Source organism: Budorcas taxicolor, chromosome 25 (assembly GCF_023091745.1).
Source record: "Budorcas taxicolor isolate Tak-1 chromosome 25, Takin1.1, whole genome shotgun sequence".
Classification (NCBI taxonomy): domain Eukaryota; kingdom Metazoa; phylum Chordata; class Mammalia; order Artiodactyla; family Bovidae; genus Budorcas; species Budorcas taxicolor.
This window is the reverse complement of record NC_068934.1, coordinates 43,913,856-43,936,137: the sequence shown is the minus strand read 5'-3', so window position 1 is coordinate 43,936,137 and position 22,282 is coordinate 43,913,856. Positions and strand designations below refer to the sequence as shown.

Here is a 22,282-nt window from a genome sequence, read left to right as displayed (position 1 = left end):
CCTCTCTGGATTGTCATTTCCAGCAAATGTTCTTCATTTCCTTTGCTCTGATGGCCCCAGTCCTCAGTCTGTGGAGAGAGGTGACTGCATTTTAGAAGAACCCTCTGAATAACTAAGGGCTCAGTTTTTGTCACAGCAACCTAAGTCTCATCAGGTGGTCCCTGCCTACTTGGTAAAGTCATCTAGCACCAAAAACACTATCAAATCTAGCGTGGGTTCTTGCCATGCCTAGGGCATGGAGAATGTGCAAATTTTTCTCAGGATGTGAACAGTATTTCCCCTCTGGTAACTTTGAAGTTGGCACCAACTATTTCTTTTCACTTTTGAGTGCAGTTCTAGTCTAAATAGTCTCAGGTTTTGGCTCCAGCCTCCTGTCATTCTAATCCCAAGCAGCTAAGATAGGACACTGGGATATCTCTTTACTGGCAGCCCCAGACTTGAACTTTGGAAATTGTGGGAAATGCTATTCTTTGGGCACATAGATCTTCCAACTGTACATATTAGAGTTCTCCCTGCTGAGTAGGCTTGGAATCAGGGTAATATGGAGGAAAGAATAATGAAAATAGTTCTTTATGTGTGTATAATATGTTAGTACTTGCAAAATGATTTTATAGTCATTATCTTGTTTTGTTTTGTTTTGTTTTTTGCTTTCTAATAACCCCAGGAAGCAGCGTGGAAAAGTGGTTAAGACCATCAAGTCTCAATTAACACTGCCTCAGTTTGAATTCCAATTCCAAAATCCATAGCCATAGAAAACTTACTTCATCTCTCAGTACTTCAATTTCCTCATCTATCAAATTTAGACTACTTACTTCATAGGCTTTTTGTGAGAATTAAGTAAGATCTATATATAAGGTACTTAGAATAGGGTATGACAAAAAATTGATGTTAGTTGTTATATACATAAGTTGTTATTATTGTATAAATAATAAAACCAAGGCCCAGAAAAACTATGTAGGGATAATGAAACTGAGATTAAAACATAAATTATTCTTACTTTGTGCTTGTTCTGTCTGCCTTAGCTCAGCTGCCTCTGAAATCAATACCTTGCATTGTATATAGGTAGATTTGATCCTAGAAACTCTGGACCTTTTACTCTCATTATTTATTATTTAAACTTCCATATGAAGAGACAGAAAGTACAAGGCTCATTATCTCTACCTTACAAATAAAAAGAGGCATAGAAAAGTCCTCTGAGTGCATACCAAGTGCTCTCTTGGAGTAGAAGAGGCATGCCATATTTCGTTTTCCATTTCTTCTGAGTTTCCCACAGAGAGGCCCTTAAGTGAGTAGGAATAGGAAAAGTAAAAGAATAGGGGGCACTCTTGGGGCTCAGGGTCCTCTCATAAGTGGTGAAGAAGAATAGTTGAGAGGTAGGGAAAATAAGGCACTCCTTGGCAAGACTTTAAAACATTAGTATACAGCCTTATCTGCTGCATTGGCTGTAGCAGGAAGGTGTGCTAATTCCTAAACGTTATAGAAAATTAACAGCAGAGGCGTTCCCAATTGCCTCTTATTGGTGCATCCTTTGAACTGTTTCATTATTTGATTTGAGCCCTCTTCACATTGGCCTAGGTTCCAGAGAAAATGGGGGCAAGGGATGAGAACAGATGCAAGAGATATTTGGGAGACAGATTTAATCCTATCAAAAACCCTGTTATCATCAGATGTTAGTATCATTAGTCTCATGGAAAAGAAGTAATTTGTACAAGATCATAAGGTAAACAGCAAAACTTTAACTTAGGTCTTCTGACTTCAAATATAAAGATTATCTCAGAATATCATGTATCATCCCCATGCAGGTGGGGAAATGGTCCAGGTAATTAATATTAGAACTGAGCCTGGGACATAGGCAATGATACTGTAAACTGAACATTATACTGATGAAGAGATGCTACAGATGGAGCAGGCTTTATTTCCAGTACATAAGGAACCATATTTAGCTTTTTTGTAATTCTTTAATACTTTTATTTTATTTAGGTTACTGTTCGGAAGCAATGAGTTTAAAACCTTTCACCTACCCATTTCCAGAGACGAGATTTCTTCATGCAGGACCCAATGTGTATAAATTCAAAATTAGATATGGCAACAGCATCAGGTAATTTTAAAACTAGAAGAGCAGCTTTTACAAACACAGGTTAATACATTCTCACAGGTCATTCCTTCTCTGCCTTCACCAAGTCCAGGAGACTGGCTGAAGCAGCACCTTGTAGCTCTCTTTTCCAAGTATGTTATGTTCTATATATTTATTATTCATATAAGTTTTAAAATTAGTAATAGCATACCTTTAGGGCAGTGGTTCTCAAATTATCTCAGGACCCCTTTGCACATAAAATTGAGGCTTCCAAAGAGTTTTTGATTAAAAGAGTCATACTTGTCAATATTTATCATATAAAATCAAAAGAACAATCTTAAATAATTACTTATTAATTTAAAAATACTATAACATTTTATTTAAAATAGCCATATTTTAAAAAATTAATAAGAAGATTGGCATTGTTTATATTCCTGAGACTACCCCAGGAATGCAAGGATAGTTGGATATACAAAAATCAATCAATATAATACACCACATTAATAGAAAGAAGGGAAAAAAGACCACATGACCCTCTAAATGGATGCAGAAAAGGCATTTGACCAAATCTAGCACCCTTTCATGATAAAAATACTCAAACTAGGAATAGAAGGGAGCTTCCTCAGATGGTAAAGCATCTGCCTGCAATGCGGGAGACCCAGGTTCGATTCCTGGTTTGGGAAGATCCCCTGGAGAAGGAAACGGCAATCCACTCCAGCACTCTTGCCTGGAAAATCCCATGGACGGAGGAGCCTGATAGGCTACAGTCCATGGGGTCACAAAGAGTCAGACACGACTGAGCGACTTCACTTTCCTCAATATAAAGTCTATATATGAAAAACCCGCAGCTAACAGCATACTCAATGGTGAAAAACTTAAGCTTTTTCCTTAAGATCAGGAACAAGATAAGGATGCCCACTTTCATCACTTCTGTTCATCATAGTACTAGAGTTCTAGCCAGAGCAATTAGTCAAGAAAAAGAAAAAATGCATACATATTGGAAAGGAAGAAGTGAAACTATCTCTGTTTGCAGATGACGTGATCTTTCTTTCTTTTTTCTTTTTCTTTTTTGGCTGCACCACATTGCTTGTGAGATCTTAGTTCCACAACTAGGGATTGAACTTGAGCTTTTGGCAGTGAAAGCATGGAGTCCTAACGACTAGACTGCCAGGGAATTCCTGGCATGATCTTATATGTGGAAAAACCTAAAAAACCCACACAAACCAACAAAAAACTGTTAAACCTTATCAATGAATTCAGCAAAGTTATACTAAATCAACATCAGTTGATTTGTATACACTAGCAGTAAACTAGCAGTAATTTCTGAAAAGAAAATTAAGAAAACAATTCTTCTTACAATAGTATCAAAAAGAAAAAATTCTTAGCAATAAATTCAACCAATGAGATACAAAACTCACACACTGAAAACTAAAAAATATTTCTGAGAGAAATTAAAGGAGACCTAAATAAAAAGACCTCCGTGGGAATTCCACGGTGATCTAGTGGTTAGGACCCAGCATTTCCACTGTCAGAGCTGGATTTAATCCCTGGTCAGGGAATTTAAGGTTCCACAAGCCATGCAGAGAGGCCAAAAAACTTAATTAATTAATTAGAAAAATGTCTGTGTTCATGGATTGGAGGACTTAATATTGTTAAGATGGGAATTCCCTGGCAATCCAGTGTTTGGGACTCTGTGCTTTCACTGACAGAGGCAGAGGTTTGATCCATGGTTAGGGAACTGTTAATAAGATCCTGCATGCCCTGTGGTGCAGCCAAATATATATATTGTTAAGATGAAAATGGTACTCAAGCAATCAGCAGATTCAATGTAATCCCTAGCAAAATCCCAATGGCACTTTTTTTTGCAAATGTACAAACCCAACCTAAAATTCATATCAAATTTCAAGGGATCCCAAATAGCCAAAACAATCTTGGAAAAGAACAGATTTAAAGTACTCATACTTGCCAATTAAAAAACTTCTACAAAGCTACAAGTAATCAAAAAGTGTGGTACTGCATAAGGACAGACATATAAACCAATAAATAGTATAGAATTGAGAGCCCAGAAATAAAACCTCACTAACATCTATGGTCAATTGATTTTTGACTAGAATGCCAAGAGCATTCAATGGGAAAGAACAGTTTCTTTAACAAATGTTTCTGGGAAAACTGGATATCCACATGCAGAAGAATAAAGTTAGACCCTTATCTTACACAATATACTATAGTTAACTGAAAATGGATCAAAGACCTAAATAAGAGCTAAAACTAAAACTCTTAGAATGAAACATAGGGGCAAATCTTTATGACTTTGGATTTGGCAGTGGTTTCTTAAATACAACACCAAACATACAGGCCTCAAAAGAAACTAGATAAATTGGACTTAGTTGATTTTATAAAATTTATATGTCTAAGAACCCTACTAACAGAGTGAAAAGGAAAACCACAGATGAGAGAAAATATTTGCAAATCATGCATCTGATAAGAGCTTAATATCCAGAATATATAAAGAACTACAACTCAACAATAAAAGATAAACGATCCAATTGAAAATGGACAAAGGACTTGAATAGTCATATCTCTAAAGAAGATATACAAATGGCCAGTAAGCACATGAAAAAATGCTCAATATCTTTAGTCACTAGGAAAATGCAGATCAATATTGCAATGATATACCACTTCACACCTAGTAGGATAGCTATAATTAAATAACAAAACAACAGTTGTTAACAAGGATGTAGAGAAATTGGAACTTTCATACATTGCTGGTGGGAATGTAAAATGATGCAGATACTGTGGAAACTGGTTTAGCAGTTCCTCAAAAAGTTAAAATTACCATGAAGTGAAGTCGTTCAGTCGTGTCCGACTCTTTGCGACCCCATGGACTGTAGCCTACCAGGCTCCATCCATGAGATTTTCCAGGCAAGAATACTGGAGTGAGTTGCCATTTCCTTCTCCAGAGGATCTTCCTGATCCAGGGATCAAACCCGGGTCTCCCGCACTGTAGGCAGACGCTTTATCATCTGAGCCACCAGGGAAGCCCTTACCATATGACCATATTACCATATGACCCAGCAATTTCATTCCTAGGTATATGCCAGTCACAACAGGGTAAATCTTGTATGATTCTGCTTATATGAAATATTAAAATAGGAAAACTCATAGAGACAGGCTGGGTAGAGGGAAGAATGAGGAGTTATTGTTTAAAGAGCACAATGTTTCTATTTGTGGAAATAAGTTTTAGAAATAAGGTAGTGCTGACTGCAAGCCATGGTTTTGAATGTAATATCATATGGAAAAACCTGAATGAAATTTTTGGCCAACCCATTCATTAATGCCACTGAATTATATACTTAAAAAAATAGTTAAAATGGAAAAGTTGAGGTTATATGTATTTTACCACAACTTTTAAATGTATAATATTAATTTTAAAATAATGATATACCTATTAAGCTTTAATATATTTTTATTTAAAATAACTATATACTCCAGTATTTTTGCCTGGAGAATCCCATGGACAGAGGAGCCTGGCAAGCTACAGTCCATGGAGTGGCAAAAGAGTCAAACACAACTTTGTGACTAAACCATATTTTCTAAAGCAAAAAATTAATGGGAGGATTGACATCACATTAAATTTCTGCAAATCTCATTAATGTCTGGCTTAATAAAAAACTGCTAGATTATCATATTTGCTTTTACATTTAATCTGTTGTGGATTTTTTCTTTTGGTTGAATTACATGAAAAATTCAGCTTTACGTATATATGTAGCTTTACATATATTTGCTGACAAAGGTCCATATAGTCAAAGGTGTGGTTTTTCCAGTAGTCATGTATAGATGTGAGAGCTGGACCATAGAGAAGGCTAAGCACCGAAGAATTGATGCTTTCAAACCATAGTGCTGGAGAAGACTCTTGAGAGTCCCTTGGACAGCAAGGAGATCAAACTAGTGAATCCTAAAGGAAATCGACTCTGAATATTTATTGGAAGGACTGATGCTGAAGCTGAAGCTCTAATCCTTTGGCCACATGATGTGAAGAGCCAACTCATTGGAAAAGATCCTGATGCTGGGAAAGATTGAGGGCAGGAGGAGAAGGAGCAACAGAGGTGGTTGGACGGCATCATTGACTCAGTGGACATGGGTTTGAGCGAACTCCAGGAGATGGTGCAGGACAGGAAAGCCAGCATGCTGCAGTCCATGGGATTGCAGAGTTGGACACTACTGATCAACTGAACAACAAATATTTGTAGTAGGGAAAGGTAGGAATATATTAATAATCTTCTCAGATCATTGTGGATATTCTTCCTTGGCCCTGCATCAAAACTTGACAAATAATAGTTGTTTATTTTGTTTATTTTAAAATTTTTATTATTTTTTAAAATTAAAAAAATTTTTTTTTAATTTTGGCTGCACAGCACAACTTGTGGGATCTCAGTTCCAGGACCAGGGATTGAACCCCAGGCCACAGTAGTAAAAGTGCCGAGTCCTAACCACTAGACAACCAGAAAACTCAGTTTCATTTTTAAAAAATATAGTAGTTTTTTAAAGGTTAGTTGCAATGTGGAATCTGAAATTATATCACTGTACTTTCTGATCTCTGCAACATTAAAATCCATTGGTCTATCATGTTCTTTGAAGGCTGATCTATCCTTTACCTAGAATGATTTTGTAACCTGAAATGTTTCTATGGTCGCTTGGAAAATATTGTTTCACATGCAGATTGTTCAAATGTCAACACACTTCATTATACAGTGTCAAAAAACATATTTGCTAATATCACTACCAATCTTATCAGAAAAATGTCCAAGTATTTGGAAGTTGTCAACCCCACAGTGGTGGATAAAAGTTTTCCAAAATTCGAAATTTTACTTGAAATCCAAAAATTTATCCTTAACCACAAATACTGTCAGTTTTATTGATAAGCTCACTGTTCGCCTTTGAGAAAATGTCTGTCACATTCCCAAGTCGTGCAGGTACTTCTCAAGAGAACCATCATCTTCTGGTATGCCGCAGAAACGCTTTATCCATACTTCCTGTTTTATCACAGAGTATATTAAAAATCCATTATTCGGGGGCTGAGATTTACAGAATTATTAAAGCTTTACTTCTTCCTCTAACATATTAAATGGAATTGAAATTTTTTTTCCTGTGTGGTGGCAAAGATGGCTACAATTGCTAGTACAGTTTAGTGCAACTGACTAGATCTGTGCTAAGGCACCAGCATTTTCACCACCACAGATTTTGCACTATGATACAAATGTCAATATAGTGAAAAAGGCAAGTAATATCTTAGTATTATTATGAAACTAACTTTGCCCTTGGAGACTCCTTGAAAGGGTCTTGAGGACCCCTGGAGGTCCACAGATTACACTTGAACTACTGGTCTAATCAATTATTAACTTTAATGGTGGAAATGTCAGGTCTTGGCAGGGTAATGGAGAAGATATTTTGGTACAGCTTGTACCAGTTTTCTGTCTACACCACCTAGTGAGCTCTTCTTCCTTTGAGCACTGGGTCAGCACACACAATTGTTATTTAGTTATGTTCCTTTAGCTCATTGGAAATATCACTTTTTACTAGAGTCTGTTGTCTCCAGAGCTTTTCTTCTTGGCTTACTTACTTCTTGTCTGTTTACCTTCTAGAGGGGAAGAGGTAGAAAACAAGGAAGTCATCGTCCAGGAGCTGGAGGTAGGGAAAGAAGCAATTTCTGGGAATGTTGTTTTTTAAGCTGAGGATGCATCCCTATTTAGATTTTAGTTGTTTCCTACAAACTTAGTCACAATCTCCACTTGATTATTTGACTTCTCCCTGCCACATTTCTTCTGCAGAGAAAGGTTACTGTTTTTCCAGGGAAATTAAAGCCTATACTCTTTCTCAATTTTCCTAGTTGAAGTGTCAGCACCTTTGAGGCTAAGAGTGATTTTGTTTCCACTAGAGTTCCCAGCCATGGGCAGCTGTCTTTTGTGGTGGCTGGCATAGAGAACGCATCCGGAGGACTGCTGCCTTCCAGGGCTCTGGGAAACCTCACCATCCCAACCACTGCCTGGTACTTGACGTTCAGGAAACTCAACTGTAAATACACAGACAAGGCTGCTGTGTCTTCATTTTAATTGGAAACATTTGCATCTGCTATATTTCCACTTCATTTTCATTCCTTTCCTACCCAACTCTAATGGCTTTAGATTCTCCCTCAAGAAGAAGAAAAAGAAGGTGAACAAATTTGTAAACTGGTGAAAGCATTGGACAAGGAATTAAGAGTTCTGGGGCCTGGCCCCTGTTTCTAGTCCTGGCTGAACCACTAAGAAATGTGTGAGCCTTAGCAAATCACTTATCTCTCTGGGTCTTATTTGCCTCATTCATAATATGAGAGTTTTAAACTAGTTTATTCTTTTCTAACTTCATGACTGAGTGATCTATGACTGTTGTGATTTATAAAGACATATGCTGCCACATTTCAAAGAATTAGAATATAATTGCATACACAAATGCAAAACTGAAACCAAAAATTTGGGTCAAAGCCTTAAAAGTACTCTTTAGCTATGTGTTGAAAAACACATTAGGATCTTTGAGGACCTCAGAGGCATCATTATAAATAGCAGTTATTTTAACATAGGACCATGACAGTTTTCTGCTTATTTTAATTATGAGTAGAGCAAAATTTATTTCACTTTGCTTCATTAATATGGGCAGAGTAAAGCTCAGCGCAGTAAAATATTGCAAACATAGTCTTTAGAACCAATGAAACCTGGATTTGAACTCGAGTTCTGCCTTCACAGTACAATTTTTGGGAAATTTGTCTTCCTTATCTGAGTCTGTTTCCTTACCTGTCAGTAAGATTGATAAATAATATCAGTTTTCAGGATTGTAGTGAGGATTAGAAATAGACGTATATAGTTCTTGCTGCACAATAGTTCATCTAATGGTAGCTAGAGAACACTTATATACACTTATAATCATATAAAAATGTTGTGTTTTTTTTAAACATTTATTGATTTATTTGGCTGCACAGGTCTTAGTTGCAGGATCTTCAGTCTTTGTTGTAGCATGCGAACTCTTTGTTGCAGCATGCAGAATCTAGTTCCCTGACCAGGGATCAAAACCAGGCCTCCTGCAATGGGAGTGTGGAGTTTTAGCCACTGGACCACCAGGGAATTCCCTAAAACTTTTTGAAGTGCTTTTTATATGTTCTTTCTTCTTTTTTTTTTTTTACTCTCATTAGTTTTGAAGCAGAAGTTATCCTTTGTCATTCACTTAGAAAACATGTATTGATAAGCAGTTTAGTCTAATGGTTAGGAGTGTAAGCTCTGGAGCCCCACTGCCTGGGTTCGTGTGTTAACTTTATCATTACTAGCTGTGTAGCCTTCCGTAAATCACCATACCTCTCTCTGTCTTAGTTTCCTCGTCGGTAAAAAGAGGATAATAGAAATCTTTTATCTTAAAGGGTTCTTGAGTAGTGGTGAGTGCTCAGTCATGTCAGACTCTTTGACCATATACTAATAAGCATAGGTTAATTAGAGACTAAATAATTAAGATTTAAAGACAGTAGAAGAAAAGGTTTGACATAAACAAAAGCAAAATAAGTACATATAAATAAATACCAATATTATTCATTGGGGCTCTCCTGGTGGCTCAGATGGTAAAGAATCTGCCTGTGATGGGGTTCAATCCCTGGCTCGAGGAGATCCCCTGGATAAGGGAATGGCTACCCACTCCAGTATTCTTGCCTGGAGAATTCCATGGACAGAGGAGCCTGGTGGGCTGCAGTCCATAGGGTCATAGAGAGTCCAACAGAACTGAGCAACAAATCCAGCATCTATTTGTTGAGGACCTGTTATGCTTCATCCACTGTGGTAGAGAAGGGATGCTAAGATAAATCAGGTATATATTCTACTTCAAGAAGATTTCTTAGTAAAGAAAATAAAAATATGTACATGGAGGGAAATCTCTGGCAATCCAGTGGTTAGGACTCAGCACTTTCACTGCCGGGCCAGAGTTCAATCTCTGGTCAGGGAATTAAGATTTCATAAGCCTGGAGGCACAGAAGGGGGAAAAAAAAGATGCAAGGAATATAGTAAAGGCCCAAGGCTAACTACTGTGAAATTTGAGACCTGTAGTTAATTTAACTTGGGAAATCAGGGAAAATTTTGTGGAGGAGATGGCTTTTGAGTTGTGCCATAAAAGAATAAGTGGAATTTAGTCATATGATGATGGACTAAAAGGGTATTTCAGGCCAGAGCAGAGGAGTGGAGAAGTGGAAGGTATATTCAGGGAACAGCAAGTAGTTGGACTCTAAAAGAGTATGGGCTATGTGAAGAGCAGTGATAGAGATAAATTGATAGGCTGGCTGAAATTAGTATTAAAGTTATTTCACTTTTTTTTTTTTTTCAGGATTCTATTCGTGCGGTCTTAGGAAACCTGGATAATTTACAGCCATTTGCTACGGAACACTTTATTGTATTTCCCTGTATCCTTTCTTTCCTGGGGGGAAATGAACTACAATTCACACTGTAGATTTAAGTGGAAGCAGCAAACCCGTGCAGTTTGGAGGGTAGGTCAAGGAAAGGAGATGGAGTCTTTCCTCTAAAACAGTACTCAGGGATTCATACTGGCTACATCCTCACTCCTTAGCACACTTCCCAGATAAAAGCAAATGGGAAAGAGTATCCCATCTGAAATTCAAACACGGGGAAGCTGTCTTGGTCCCTTATCCATTTGTTTTCACTCTGTACGTGGAGATGAAATGGTTTCATGAAAATCTGTCACCAGGTAAGTAGAACGATGTAAGTGTAGGTAGAGGAGAAGGAAGAGGGGGCGGTTGAACATCCACAGGTTAGCAGTGCTGAATGTGGTGAAATAGCCAGATCGAGCCCCCACACTGACACTGCAGAAGTCAGGAGCATGTCCTCCAAGCTAGACTGCCTGGTTCAAATCTTGGTGGATTTGCCACTTGAGTGTGTGACCTTAGATAAATTACTCAATCTTTGTATGCCTCCTTTGTGAAATGGTGAAAACTAATAATAGTCATTGAGTTGTTGAAAATATTAAATGTGTATGGGGAAATGGAAAGTACAGTGTGACTTAGGGTAATAACTCAATGAAAAATAACCTATGATATAAATAATTCCTTCCATTTTAGAGTATTTAATGACTTTCATCTTAGTAATATCTTAAACATATCTCCCAATTTTTAATCTCTGGGGGCCATTGTTATTTTTACAAATAGAGGGACAAGGAGACATCTACCAGTTTGATTTGGGGGGGGGGGGGAAAGTACAAAGGCATTATCTCAAAAAATCTCAATTCATTTGTCACTGATGCCATAAGTTCTACCTTTTTTCTTTCCTAATAGGGATCATCCCCATTTAAGTGACTTATTGTTATAATATTATCTGCGTCAGACTTTTTAGATGACACCGTGGAGTCACCTCTCACCACATCTCCACATGACTTGTAGGTGACAATAAAATAAGGGAGGAAAAAAGTTCGGAGACACAGTATTTCTAGGAAAACTGATACCAGGTGAAAGGGAAAAGGGCACACACCAAAGTTTTATCTAGAACCAGTTCTAAGAAGTCAATGAAGAAACAGCCTTGCTTCATTATGATATTCAAATTTCCTATTGTAGGAAAATCAATGAATAGCAGTCCTCTTGGGTTGGTAAGTTTGCCTTTTCTTTATGAAATGAAAATTGCCTTTATTGCTTCTTATCTCATGTTTTGCTCTTGACTCTTCTGTTTTGCCCCTTGGTTGTTGCCCAGGTCCAATAAGGATTGTATACTCAAGAATTTTTTATCTTCTTGGCTAGATTTCTGAGACTCTGTCTATCCTTACTTAGAAAGCTGATGTTAGAAGCTGCCTTTGGCAATTTATAGATGGGCAGTTCTCTTCACTGTGCCCTCATGTGAGCAACTCTGGAAAAGGAAAAGTCTCAGGAATCTGGTTCCTCTCTGAAGGTCCTGGCAGAGAGGAAAGCAGCAGAAACCGTGCTGAAGAAACGAAAACGCAGAGAAGTGCCCAGCTCCCCAGCCAGGCCAGGGCTGGACAGGTCAGTGGTGTTGGGTGAGGCACTAAACCCTGCATTCTAGTTAGGCCTTGCCCTCTGTTGGGGTGAGTCACTCTGTCTCAGGGCTTTATTCATAGCTGCTTATTCGGGTGGGTAGACTAAGGGAAGGAAGCAAGTTGGTATTTGCAATGTAATTTGCAAATCTACTTCCTCAGCAAAGTAGAATGCTTTCTGTTCATTATCCTCAGTGAGGACTGAGGGAATTCCCTGGTGGTCCAGTGGTTAGGACTCTGAGCTTCCACTGCAGGGACCACAGGTTCCATCCCTGGATGGGGAACTAAGATCTTGGTGGCTCAGGGGTAAAGAATCTGCCTGCCAATGCAGGAGACTCAGGTCTGATCCCTGGGTCAGGAAGATCCTCTGAAGAAGGAAATGGCAACCCACTCCAGTGTTCTTGCCTGGGAAATCCCATGGATAGACGAGGCTGGCAGGCTACAGTCCATGGTGTCTCAAAGAGTCGGACAGGACTGAGCAACTAAGCAACAACAAGCCGAGCAGTGCAGCCAAAAAAGAGAAAGAAAAAAGAAGACACTCAGAAGGCATAAGATATGAAGGCCCACAGCATTATACATGAACATAGAGAAAGCCTCAGAAGAGTGAGAACAAATAAAATATAATCTTAGTTTATGCAGTGAGCAGTATATTTTTGTACCTGCTCTCACTTTTCCAGCAGGTGTGGGTGGTTGTGTCTGCTGCATGCGGAGCCTGTGCAGCTTTTGGAACTCTACCTTAAGAGGTAGTACAGGCCGAAACATAGATGTCTGTAAGAGGGTATGCCTCAATTACTGGCTGAGGTACTGCAAATTACGGGGAGTGTTGAGCACAACTCTTAACATGTTGAAGTTACTATTGTAGGGGCTACTTATTTCTTCTTTTGATTCTCTGTCAGGGACAGAATGAGTCAGTAAGACAATTCAGTTTTTCATATTAACACCCACAGAGAGATGCTGGAATAATCCAAGGTGTGGTTTGCTCCCCAACCCAAAGTGCTTTCAACTCAGGTTCACAGAAAGCAAGTGTTCTTTTCCTGGTATTATGTGGGCACCAATACATGCAAGGGCAGTGAGGACTCATGGGGCTGTGAGGGTAGGCCATACAGGAGCTGACCCCTACACTGTCCAAATGCATGTGTCAGTGAAGAGGCAGGAAATTCCTTCCCCAGACAGGTGGGATGTGAGGGTGCTTGGAGGTATGAAGCTTTGCTTGGTTCTGTTTGACTGAATTTTTCACGGAGAAGGGGCCTCATATCTTCCCTTTCTCTGTGTTTTGATGCCCAACCAAGTATTTCAAAATCCTGCTGTCGATCACATTTTCCCTTTCTCAATCCCTAGATCCCCAAGTGTCTCAAATTGTGATTCTGCTGTGAATTAAAGCAGCACCCAAAGAGAATTTGGCCACAGAATTCTGCAGGCCAGGAGTGGCGTAAAAATAGCCAACCTGCTGAAATATTCATCTGGGATACTTTTGCTTGAATGTGATGATGTTGCCACTGCCAGTAATGTTTCTTGGGCTTTTTTTCCTCCCACTTTAGGGCCGAGATGGGGACTTCCAGTCAAGGGCTCAGCAAAAAGAAGCCCCCTGTGGAAACCAGGAGGGTATGCACCAAAATGGAGACTTCAAGACTCTTGGCTATTTCTGTTTGGTTACGAGTCAGGATTCCTTTTACCAGCACATCTTGGTCCTAAGTACAGACTGAATTCACTGCACTCATTCTGGAAACCTCAGACAGGTTTCCCTGTGTGCAGAGCAACTTTCAGCCATCCACCCTTGCCACAGCCTGTCCTAAATGTAGCTGCATAATACACACATCGATGAATCCTTTTGTTAAAAAGCCTTCTCTTAGCTTAAAGAGCTGCTTTTTTATACTCTGCAGTTGAAAAAGAAAATAGGTCTGTTGAGTTGAGGTGAGATCCAGTGTAGAATTTTTTTTCAAAAGCTTTTTGCCCTCATCTGCACTGGAGTCTGAGTCTGGGAACATCTAATTTTTACAGACAAAATAGGTTTGTATCAGCACAGGATACTGGTAAAAGAAAACTTCATTGACAGCAGTGATGGGTCGGCCTCAATAATACTTGATTCATTTTGTGAGGTCTGTTCTCCATTTAGATATTCATACATCTGCTACTCCTCCATTTTAGGGCTTCTTTTCCATAATAGCCCCTAAAATAATGCCCTTTTTCCTTGAAATAGCTGTTATTTGTGACTTTTCTTACTTCTCCACCACAGCTACAAAGCAGTATTTCCTAGCTCACCTCCCTCACCTTCCCAGGATCCAAAACATCATCAGTTATTGAGTAAACATTTATATATTCATTCATCAGCAAATATTTATTGAGTGTCTACTGTGTGCCAAGTACTAGCAAGCACACTCTACCCCAACAGTGCTGAAAATGTAAAGCTGGGCAGACAATTTATGATAAGTGTGCTATGGACAGGAATAAAGGAAGCCCAGGGGACAAAGGGACCACAAAGGAGAGCCTCACTGAGACCAAGTGGATGTGAGAGAGAGTTCCCAGAGTAGCTCAGGGTAGCGCCAAGCACTTAAGACAAGTGGAAAGAGTATAAGAGTGCAGTGCTTTTAGTGACCTGCTGGAGGGGTCAGCTCAGGCTGCATCCTAAAAGGTCTTAAAGCCACCTTCAAGATCACAGGAATTCCCTAAAACATTTTTAAGCAGAAAACTGATTTTCATTTCTAAACAATTCTGTCCCATTTGCCAGGCATTGTGTTAGGTGCTGGAGTGCACACAAACATATAAAATCTAGTTTTTTCCCAGGAGTTCACCATTTAGTTGGAGTAGAGTGAACCCTTAAAGATGAAGACCTCTGCCTCTGTAGGCAGGGGCAGGGTACAGAGCCATGTTATTATACCCATGGCCAACTGGCCCACGGAGTGATTTCAGCAGATGGTTTCCCTCTCTATACTCTCATCCTTTCAAGAGGGAAGAAGAAGAATTTATAAAGTACAAGAAGAGTACATGAAGCTCTGGAGAACAAAGACACTTTATACAACCAAGATAATTACTATTAAAGGAACACTTCCCTCACTCTCTACCCTTTTTACTTTTCTATTCTTAGTCTGACGCATCATCTCCCTCAAGAACCCACAGTTTCTTAACTCAACATAATTACCTTGTCAACCTGATACTGGGTTAGAAAAAAACTCTGAGAAAAAAAGAAAAGGAATATGTTTATTGATTTTGACTCAGAGCCCAAATGATCTCCACTGTAGACCCTGTTCCCAGAGAGCAGACGTCTCCTAAATTAACGTGATCACAGTGACTCTTAGTGCAAGTCATTAAGAGCCGGAAGAATCGAACATGCTCCTTTGGTCCAGTGCTTGATATCTTTGCTCCCCTTTGGGGGGAGTTAAGGTGTAGAAACACAGTCAGTATGGATTGTGCACATCTGTACACATCTGTGCAGGGAAAGCTTAGAAGAATACAACACATACCTGAATAAGGTCTCTGTTTCATCAGAGGTGTTTAGGGAGAATGGATAAGAAGGGCAGACTCATTCCTTTTGTTACTTCAGCTCCCAGATCTAGAGATCCAGACTTTAAAAGGATAAAAAAATGGAAGAGAGCAGATGAATGGTCCAGAAGGGAAATAGACTGCCGTGCACGTAGCTTTCTTTTCCGCCTCTGCTACTTGACCTGCACTTTGAAGCAGAGGTGACCCTGAACGTACAGGGGACAGCTTTGCGTCAGGTTTTCAGGGTATTATGTGTGGCTGGATGTCCTGGATGGTACCCTCAGTTTTATTTCAGGCTATAATGTTTTTCCTCTCTTACAACATTTGCCTGAGGAAACCTCTGTCAAGATTTCAGAAGAGCACAAAGGCTCTCTTACCATGGAAATTTCCACTGGTTCAGAGATAGGCTGTACCTCTGCCCCAGGGCCTTTGCACTTCTGGTCCCCACTTCCAACCTTAGTCGATGCTTTCCTTAGGGCCAATGCAGCAGGATTTAAATGGCAAACCGTAGTTTCCTTAAGTTCGTGAGAATCATTCCCTCAAGCTAGAAATCATATCTAGGGCCTCTAAATTCCCCTCCACCCTATATAGAAGTGAGAGGTAGTTTCCTTCTGCCCAAGAGTTCTTTTCACTTTTATAGGAGTATGACTTAGGTGGCTGCCCATGTGGTTTGGAATTTAAGGGTTTGTGGAAAAGGTTACCAGCAATATCAGCTCATGCTTAGCATGGAGGACCTGTCCTCCCTTTCCTGGCATTGCTGTGCCTCTGCCCCCTTGATTCACCCTGACAGTCGGCAGCCACTTGCTACAGAATTCTTCACCGGCAAAATGGCTCAAGAACTCCCCAGCACTGCTGGGTGGTCAAGCCTCAGGTTTTGCCTCAATGAGGGAAGTGACCAGTTGGCAGTGATTCCCAAAAAGAAATATATAAACCGTGTTTCTGACTGTTAAGTTGTCTCAGAGAATATTGTAGGCTTGGAACCAGCCTACACTTCAAAGTACGGAGTAAGGTCTACAGGGCAGTAGCACAGAGAGAAACAGTAGGATTGTGTTGTGGGGCGCTGGCTGCTTATGCCAGTCATGCTTCTGCTGGCTCTAGCCACATTGATCATGTTTACATGTTAATGGCAGTGTGCCCTTGTACATCGTGTCCTCGTCTGGAATGCCCTGCTCTCTGTGACTCCTTGGTGCTGTCCATTGAGGCCTCACTTAAATATCACTTCCCCTGTGAAGTCTTCCTTGTCTAACCACCACCCACTCTCTTCACAACCTCCTCAGCACTCTATATAGACTGATAGGGTAGTCTTATCACACTGACTTATAGTACTTAGTTTATATGTCAGTTTTACCATATAGATTATACTTTTCTCCAAGGTAAAATAAAGGTCCTCCTGATTTCTGAAACCTTGAAATTCTGTCCTTGGCAATAGCTGGCACTCAGAAACATGGAATGATAAGGTACACCCAGCTTGGTTTGTTCTTGTCTGTTAAACATTATGATTTTAGGAGGACAGTGATGAAATGAGGAAGCTGATATGGGAAAAGGACAGAAAAATAGAACCTGTCTGGGCAGTCAGAAGCCAGACCCCAGCACTGATGTGAAATCTCTTCACCAGCAAATAGCATTCAGACCCCCAAGCTGGAAAAGAGTAAAGTTGAAGACTTTTCTTGGTCTTTTCATCAGAACAGAGAAAGAAAAACCCAGCAAGAATGCCAGAAGACCCCAGCGTTTGATGTCACCGATGTCCAGGACCAGGGTAGGTTCTGGGAAATTCATATTTGTTCTCCTCTAATAAGCATTCTGTCCTCTTTAGTCCCCTGATGAGCAAAGCAGCACAGAGCTCTGAGTCTGGGCACACTCAGTGGGCGATGTGCCTTGCTGCCGTGGAGGCGCTTGTTGGCCATTCAGTCTGGGGGCATGCTCTGGGGTAATAGGAGCCCCTGCAGGTCCCAAATGGAGTGAAAGAGGCAATGCATGTTCTTCTTGTGCTTCTGATAGCAAAATTGGTGCTCCCACAGTTTCAGAACAGTCCGTGTAAGTTTTACGGAAAAGTTGGGAGGGATATGCTTTGCTTTTCTATCCCAGAGAACAATCTCTGGGAAGCTGTCTCTCCTCCTCTTCTCTTTGGGGCATTAGTGTTAATATCGAAGGTGCAGATGGTGCTCGGCAGGGGCTGGGAATGCATGTCAAGGTGTCGCCCTTTTGGCTGGCTGATCTTTCACTCAGCATGAGAATTCAGTATGGATGCAGTTATCACAGATGCAGGCACATGAGCAAAGTGAGTTCTCCAACAAGTTGTCAGTCCATGTGTAGACACACCGGCCATGGTAGGTGTCTAGGATTTGAGCAGTGTAAGAAATCTCGACCTGACTTTGAAAATACTCCAAGGTCAGAATAGCCTCTTACTGAGCTGGGATGAAATTGAGAAGATCAGAACAAACAGTGCACCTGGCTTCACTTATCCTGGTTTGAGGCTGCCTTTGGCTCATGCTCAGTGTCCTGCCTTTTTCTGCTCACATGCAAGTAGCCCTTTCCCTGCCTGAGTGTTTCCCTTGCAGACTCTAAGTGGGAGGACAGCCTGGTAGGGAAGACTATCCCACCAACGCAGCAAAACAATCCACCTCCAGCTGAGGGACCCACAGAGCTGGGAACCAGTGGCTTCTTTGGGTTTCTGACGTAAGACAGACTTCTCTCCTGCCATTAAACTTAGCCCCATTGAATCTCTCAGGGAAAGTAGACTAGAAAAGAAAGCAGATTACCCTTATAAATCTCTATTTTGTGCAGAACAAATGATGGAAATGAGATAGAGCTTTAGGGTCCTAACTAACCTACCCCACCCTGATGTGCCCAGCATTGAATCTGATATCCCAAATGTTACTTGGACAACAACCATTCTTATTGTGTTTGGGTTATTCAGTTGATTTCATTACTAAATAGTTCCATTCTTCTCTCTGAACCTAGGCTCTGTCTTCAGAGTTCTTTTTGCAGAGTACAAAACAAATCCCTTCATCTGTCTAGAGCTCAGCCATCCCATTGCTATTGTTCTTTACTTATACTTCCAGAGTATAATTTAACTTGGGTACCTTTTCAAATGCTGTTTCAGACTTGAATTTCCAATCAGTGGTCTCAGAGAAAAAATGCCCTAGCTAGTAATAGAGCCCTAATGGGACCTGGGAGACGGGAACCGGACCTCTGGAGTCTCAACCTGCTCTGCTCTCCTTCTGCAGCTCTCTCTTCCCGTTTAGGTATTTCTTCAGAAAGAGCAGCCAGTGAGCCTCCTAAATGCAGCAGTGAGAGGGGCAGTGACCCTTCCCACTCCACTCTCTGCTTATGACGTTCCCGTCATGGAGAACGAAAGCCCCAGACTCCCTGAGTCCTCCTGTGGGTTTGTCCTTTCATTTGCCTCTTTTCAAAGGAGTGTCCTCACCCAATTTAAATCACTAAGAATGTAAGTTTCTAAAATGCTCTAGTCTGAGAATTTTACTGCCCAGTGGGCCAGTTGGGTCTTTCATCTCTGGCACTTTGATTTCTAATGACAATAAATTATTTATGAAGACTTAATGACTGAATTTTAGTGCAGGTAGAGAGAGAGCAAACTCTTTTCTCAAGATATAGGGATCTAGTTGTTGACAGAACACTTTGGGTACGTGGAGTCTGTACTTGACCTCAACTCTTCAACTCTCCTGGCAGGGTTAGAGAATGGGGTCTCGCAAGACTCCATGTCCTGAGCCCTGCTGCCCCTCAAGAAATCATGTCTTGTCAGTTCACCCCATTTGGCCCCAAAATACAGTCTCTTCGTAGATAAATTCTTCTCATCTAGCTACTCCTTTGGCTTTTGACAGTAATGCAGACCAGTTTACTGGATTAACTTGAAGTCAGTGTAGGTTAGAGGCATTTTTTAGCTGTAGAGATGACCAGTATTAGAATAGGCCACTTTGTAAGGTAATGAGCCCTTGTTACTCCTACTCTTTGAACAGAGCTGATTATCTGTCATGTTGGAAGTGTCTCATGGTAAATGGAAAAGTTAGGGCTGGACTGCTAAAGGGGTCTCTTGGAGACCCCTTGTTCTGATACCTTTCCTTTAGGTGGGTGGACAGATAAGGTGGGCTACTGAAGGGCCTGGGACCTGAGGGGAGAAGGACTGAAGGGGAAGTCACTCTGCATGAGGACTGGAGGACTAGGGACAAGTTGTGTTTACAGCCTTTGCCCTCCTGTCCCAAACACAGCCTGCTTTACAAAGCTGTCCAGAGGCTCAGCCCCAGAGTCTGGAGATCTGAGTAGTGCCATTCTGACTTCCAGGCTTACAATGAACCCTTGGCAAAGTCACTTTCCTTTCTGGTTCTTATTTTCTCATCTGGAAAATCAAAGGGTAGGATTTGATGAGCTCTCAAGTGCCTTCCAGCTCTGGCTGTCTGTGTGGTTGGCTCTGCTTCTCTGAGCAAGTCAATGAGACTATAGCCCTAGGGTGTGCGGGGCCAGAGTTAGCACTGGCTTCCTTCTGATTTCTCCCCTGCCCCAGCCCCTGTGGCTCTCGCTGATGAGGGGTCTTTTTCTAACTTGCCACATTCTCGCCCCAGGTATAATTTAGCACCATGCATGAACAGCAGATTTGGGTTCCAAATCAGCCCTGCCATGAACTAGCTGTGTGACCTTCAGTAAATTTCCTTCTTTGAACCTTAGTTGCCTCCACCTGCAACACCAGAGCCAGGGCTGGACTAAATGATTGGATCTGCTGGGGTTGATGGCTTCAGGCTCTTCCAAGTGTCGGGTCCCTGTTATTCCAGGAACTAGGGGGAACCCCACCCTGTAGCTGACCCCCAGAATGAGAAATCATCCGCTTGACAGTGAAAGTGAAGCTCTGAAACGAACTTAGAACCCCCTGCCCCACTCTCCTCTGGCTCTGCCATGAAGCACCTCTCAGGGTATCCCCACTGATAACATCAGTGAGATGCTATCACCTCCCTTGTCCGTAAGAATCTCCTGGGTAAAAGAGATAGGCAGGGCTGGGTTTAATCACTTTAAGGTTGGGCTGGCAAACAGACGTGTCCTGCCTGAGGTCACACAGCAAAGAGAATCCAGGTGGCCACAACTCAGCCCAGTCCAGAGCCCTCTCTCTGCAAGCGTACACACACTGCCCCCTCTGCCAGGTCCTGGCCTCTCTACACCTCACTTCCCCAGCCCTGGGCCACAGGCAGCCCTAGGACAGCTGGAAAGCAGAAACCACTCTCTGAGGACCACACCTCAGAGAAGAGCAGGATCTCCCAGGTGGTTTTGCTGTGAGGCTTCGGGCAGAAGAGAGGCAGGCCTGAAAGCTGATCTCCAAGAAGGCGTGGCTCCAGGATGATGGCGAATAAATACTCAGAGAGCCAGCACCGTCTGGAGACCAGCAGGAGGCAAGAGGAGCCATTCACCAATCCATTCAGAAGCGGTGAGCTCACTGAGGCAGCAAGAGCCCCGGGAGGGCCTGGGGGCTGTAGCTAAGGGTCCTGCAGGCCCAGACGGGGCAGGCGGAGGGAGGCAGAGGTTTGTGCTCCAGATGGTGGAGGAGATTCCTGGGGAGAATCACTGCAGTGGGCTGACACGCGAGTCACTCTGGGACAGCTGCTCACACTCACACCCATCCAGAGAGGATGAGTACACACATACATGCATATACACATACACCCAAAGGCACACACGAGGAAAAGACAGCCCCTAAGGCATGCCTCACCACAGTCAGACCAGCCTAGCCCCAGCTCATTCACCCAGAGGCTGCAGCATGTAAAAAGCTCCTCCCCCACACCTGCACACCCACCTAGAAACATCTATCCACCCCCTGTGTTTCAGATGCCCATGGCGTCCCCCCAAACCCTGCTCCTCTGCCTGCTGCTCCTGGCGGTCACTGAAGGCCAGAGTCGACAGGCCGCCATCCCAGGCTGCTACTTGCACCGTAAGTGACTCTGGGAGCAGAGAGCTGGGTGGAAGCAAAGAGCGGATGGACTGGACCAAGCTGGGGCACCCTTGAGGGACCCAGTGAGGCTCAGGTGGCAGGTGCTGGGCAAGCCTTCGCCAAGGCACCATTTACCACTCCCCTGTCTCCTAGCCTTCAACGTGACGGTGCGAAGTGACCGCCAAGGCACCTGCCAGGGCTCCCATGTGGCACAGGCCTGTGTGGGCCACTGCGAGTCCAGCGCCTTCCCTTCCCGGTACTCCGTGCTGGTGGCCAGTGGTTATCGACATAACATCACCTCCATGTCTCAGTGCTGTACCATCAGCAGCCTGAGGAAGGTGAGGGGGCTGAGCTCGGCAGTGGCTCGTTGGGGTTGTGGAGACAGAGGAGGCAGGGATCTAAGATGGCCTAAGAAAGGAGCTTGGAGCAGACGCCCACCTCTCCCACAGGTGAAGGTGCAGCTGCGCTGTGGGGGGAGCCGGAAGGAGGAGCTGGAGGTCTTCACGGCCAGGGCCTGCCAGTGTGACATGTGCCGCCTCTCGCGCTACTAGCCCTTCCTCCCCCCTTCCCCTCCCCCTGGTCACAGGGTTTAGCGTCGGAGTGTAGCCCACGTATCCTGAACCTCAGTAAGGATGACAGGTCCAACCCTCTGAAAAGAGGGGGGTTTCTGCCTCTTCCCCACCTCTGCCTAGCTTCCGAACCAGTCCTTCATCAGTTCACCTCCCCCTTGTCCCTACCCCTAAATA

General features: G+C 42.3%; 2 protein-coding genes across 2 annotated transcripts; both read left to right on the top strand.

The window, feature by feature from the left end:
* Positions 1-1,997: 1,997 nt before the first annotated feature.
* MAJIN (membrane anchored junction protein) lies at positions 1,998-18,880 on the top strand. The gene is made up of 10 exons (XM_052661696.1): positions 1,998-2,098; positions 7,717-7,762; positions 10,463-10,538; positions 10,715-10,840; positions 11,700-11,731; positions 12,028-12,119; positions 13,669-13,732; positions 17,291-17,363; positions 18,166-18,283; positions 18,835-18,880. Exons 1-10 carry the CDS (start codon positions 1,998-2,000, stop codon positions 18,878-18,880), a joined length of 774 nt encoding a protein of 257 aa, XP_052517656.1.
* Positions 18,881-21,433: 2,553 nt separating this feature from the next.
* Positions 21,434-22,087, top strand: GPHA2 (glycoprotein hormone subunit alpha 2). Its single transcript, XM_052662562.1, has 3 exons — positions 21,434-21,536; positions 21,690-21,874; positions 21,986-22,087. Exons 1-3 carry the CDS (start codon positions 21,434-21,436, stop codon positions 22,085-22,087), a joined length of 390 nt encoding a protein of 129 aa, XP_052518522.1.
* Positions 22,088-22,282: the final 195 nt, after the last annotated feature.

Excerpts from the sequence above, each read along its gene's own strand:
- MAJIN (XM_052661696.1), top strand. The coding sequence starts at position 1,998 with ATGAGTTTAAAACCTTTCACCTACCCATTTCCAGAGACGAGATTTCTT. Across the intron at positions 2,099-7,716 it reads AGATATGGCAACAGCATCAG|AGGGGAAGAGGTAGAAAACA; the intron begins GTAATTTTAAAA and ends TTTACCTTCTAG. Across the intron at positions 13,733-17,290 it reads CCCCTGTGGAAACCAGGAGG|AACAGAGAAAGAAAAACCCA; the intron begins GTATGCACCAAA and ends TCTTTTCATCAG.
- GPHA2 (XM_052662562.1), top strand. The coding sequence starts at position 21,434 with ATGCCCATGGCGTCCCCCCAAACCCTGCTCCTCTGCCTGCTGCTCCTG. Across the intron at positions 21,537-21,689 it reads CCCAGGCTGCTACTTGCACC|CCTTCAACGTGACGGTGCGA; the intron begins GTAAGTGACTCT and ends CCTGTCTCCTAG. Across the intron at positions 21,875-21,985 it reads CCATCAGCAGCCTGAGGAAG|GTGAAGGTGCAGCTGCGCTG; the intron begins GTGAGGGGGCTG and ends CCTCTCCCACAG.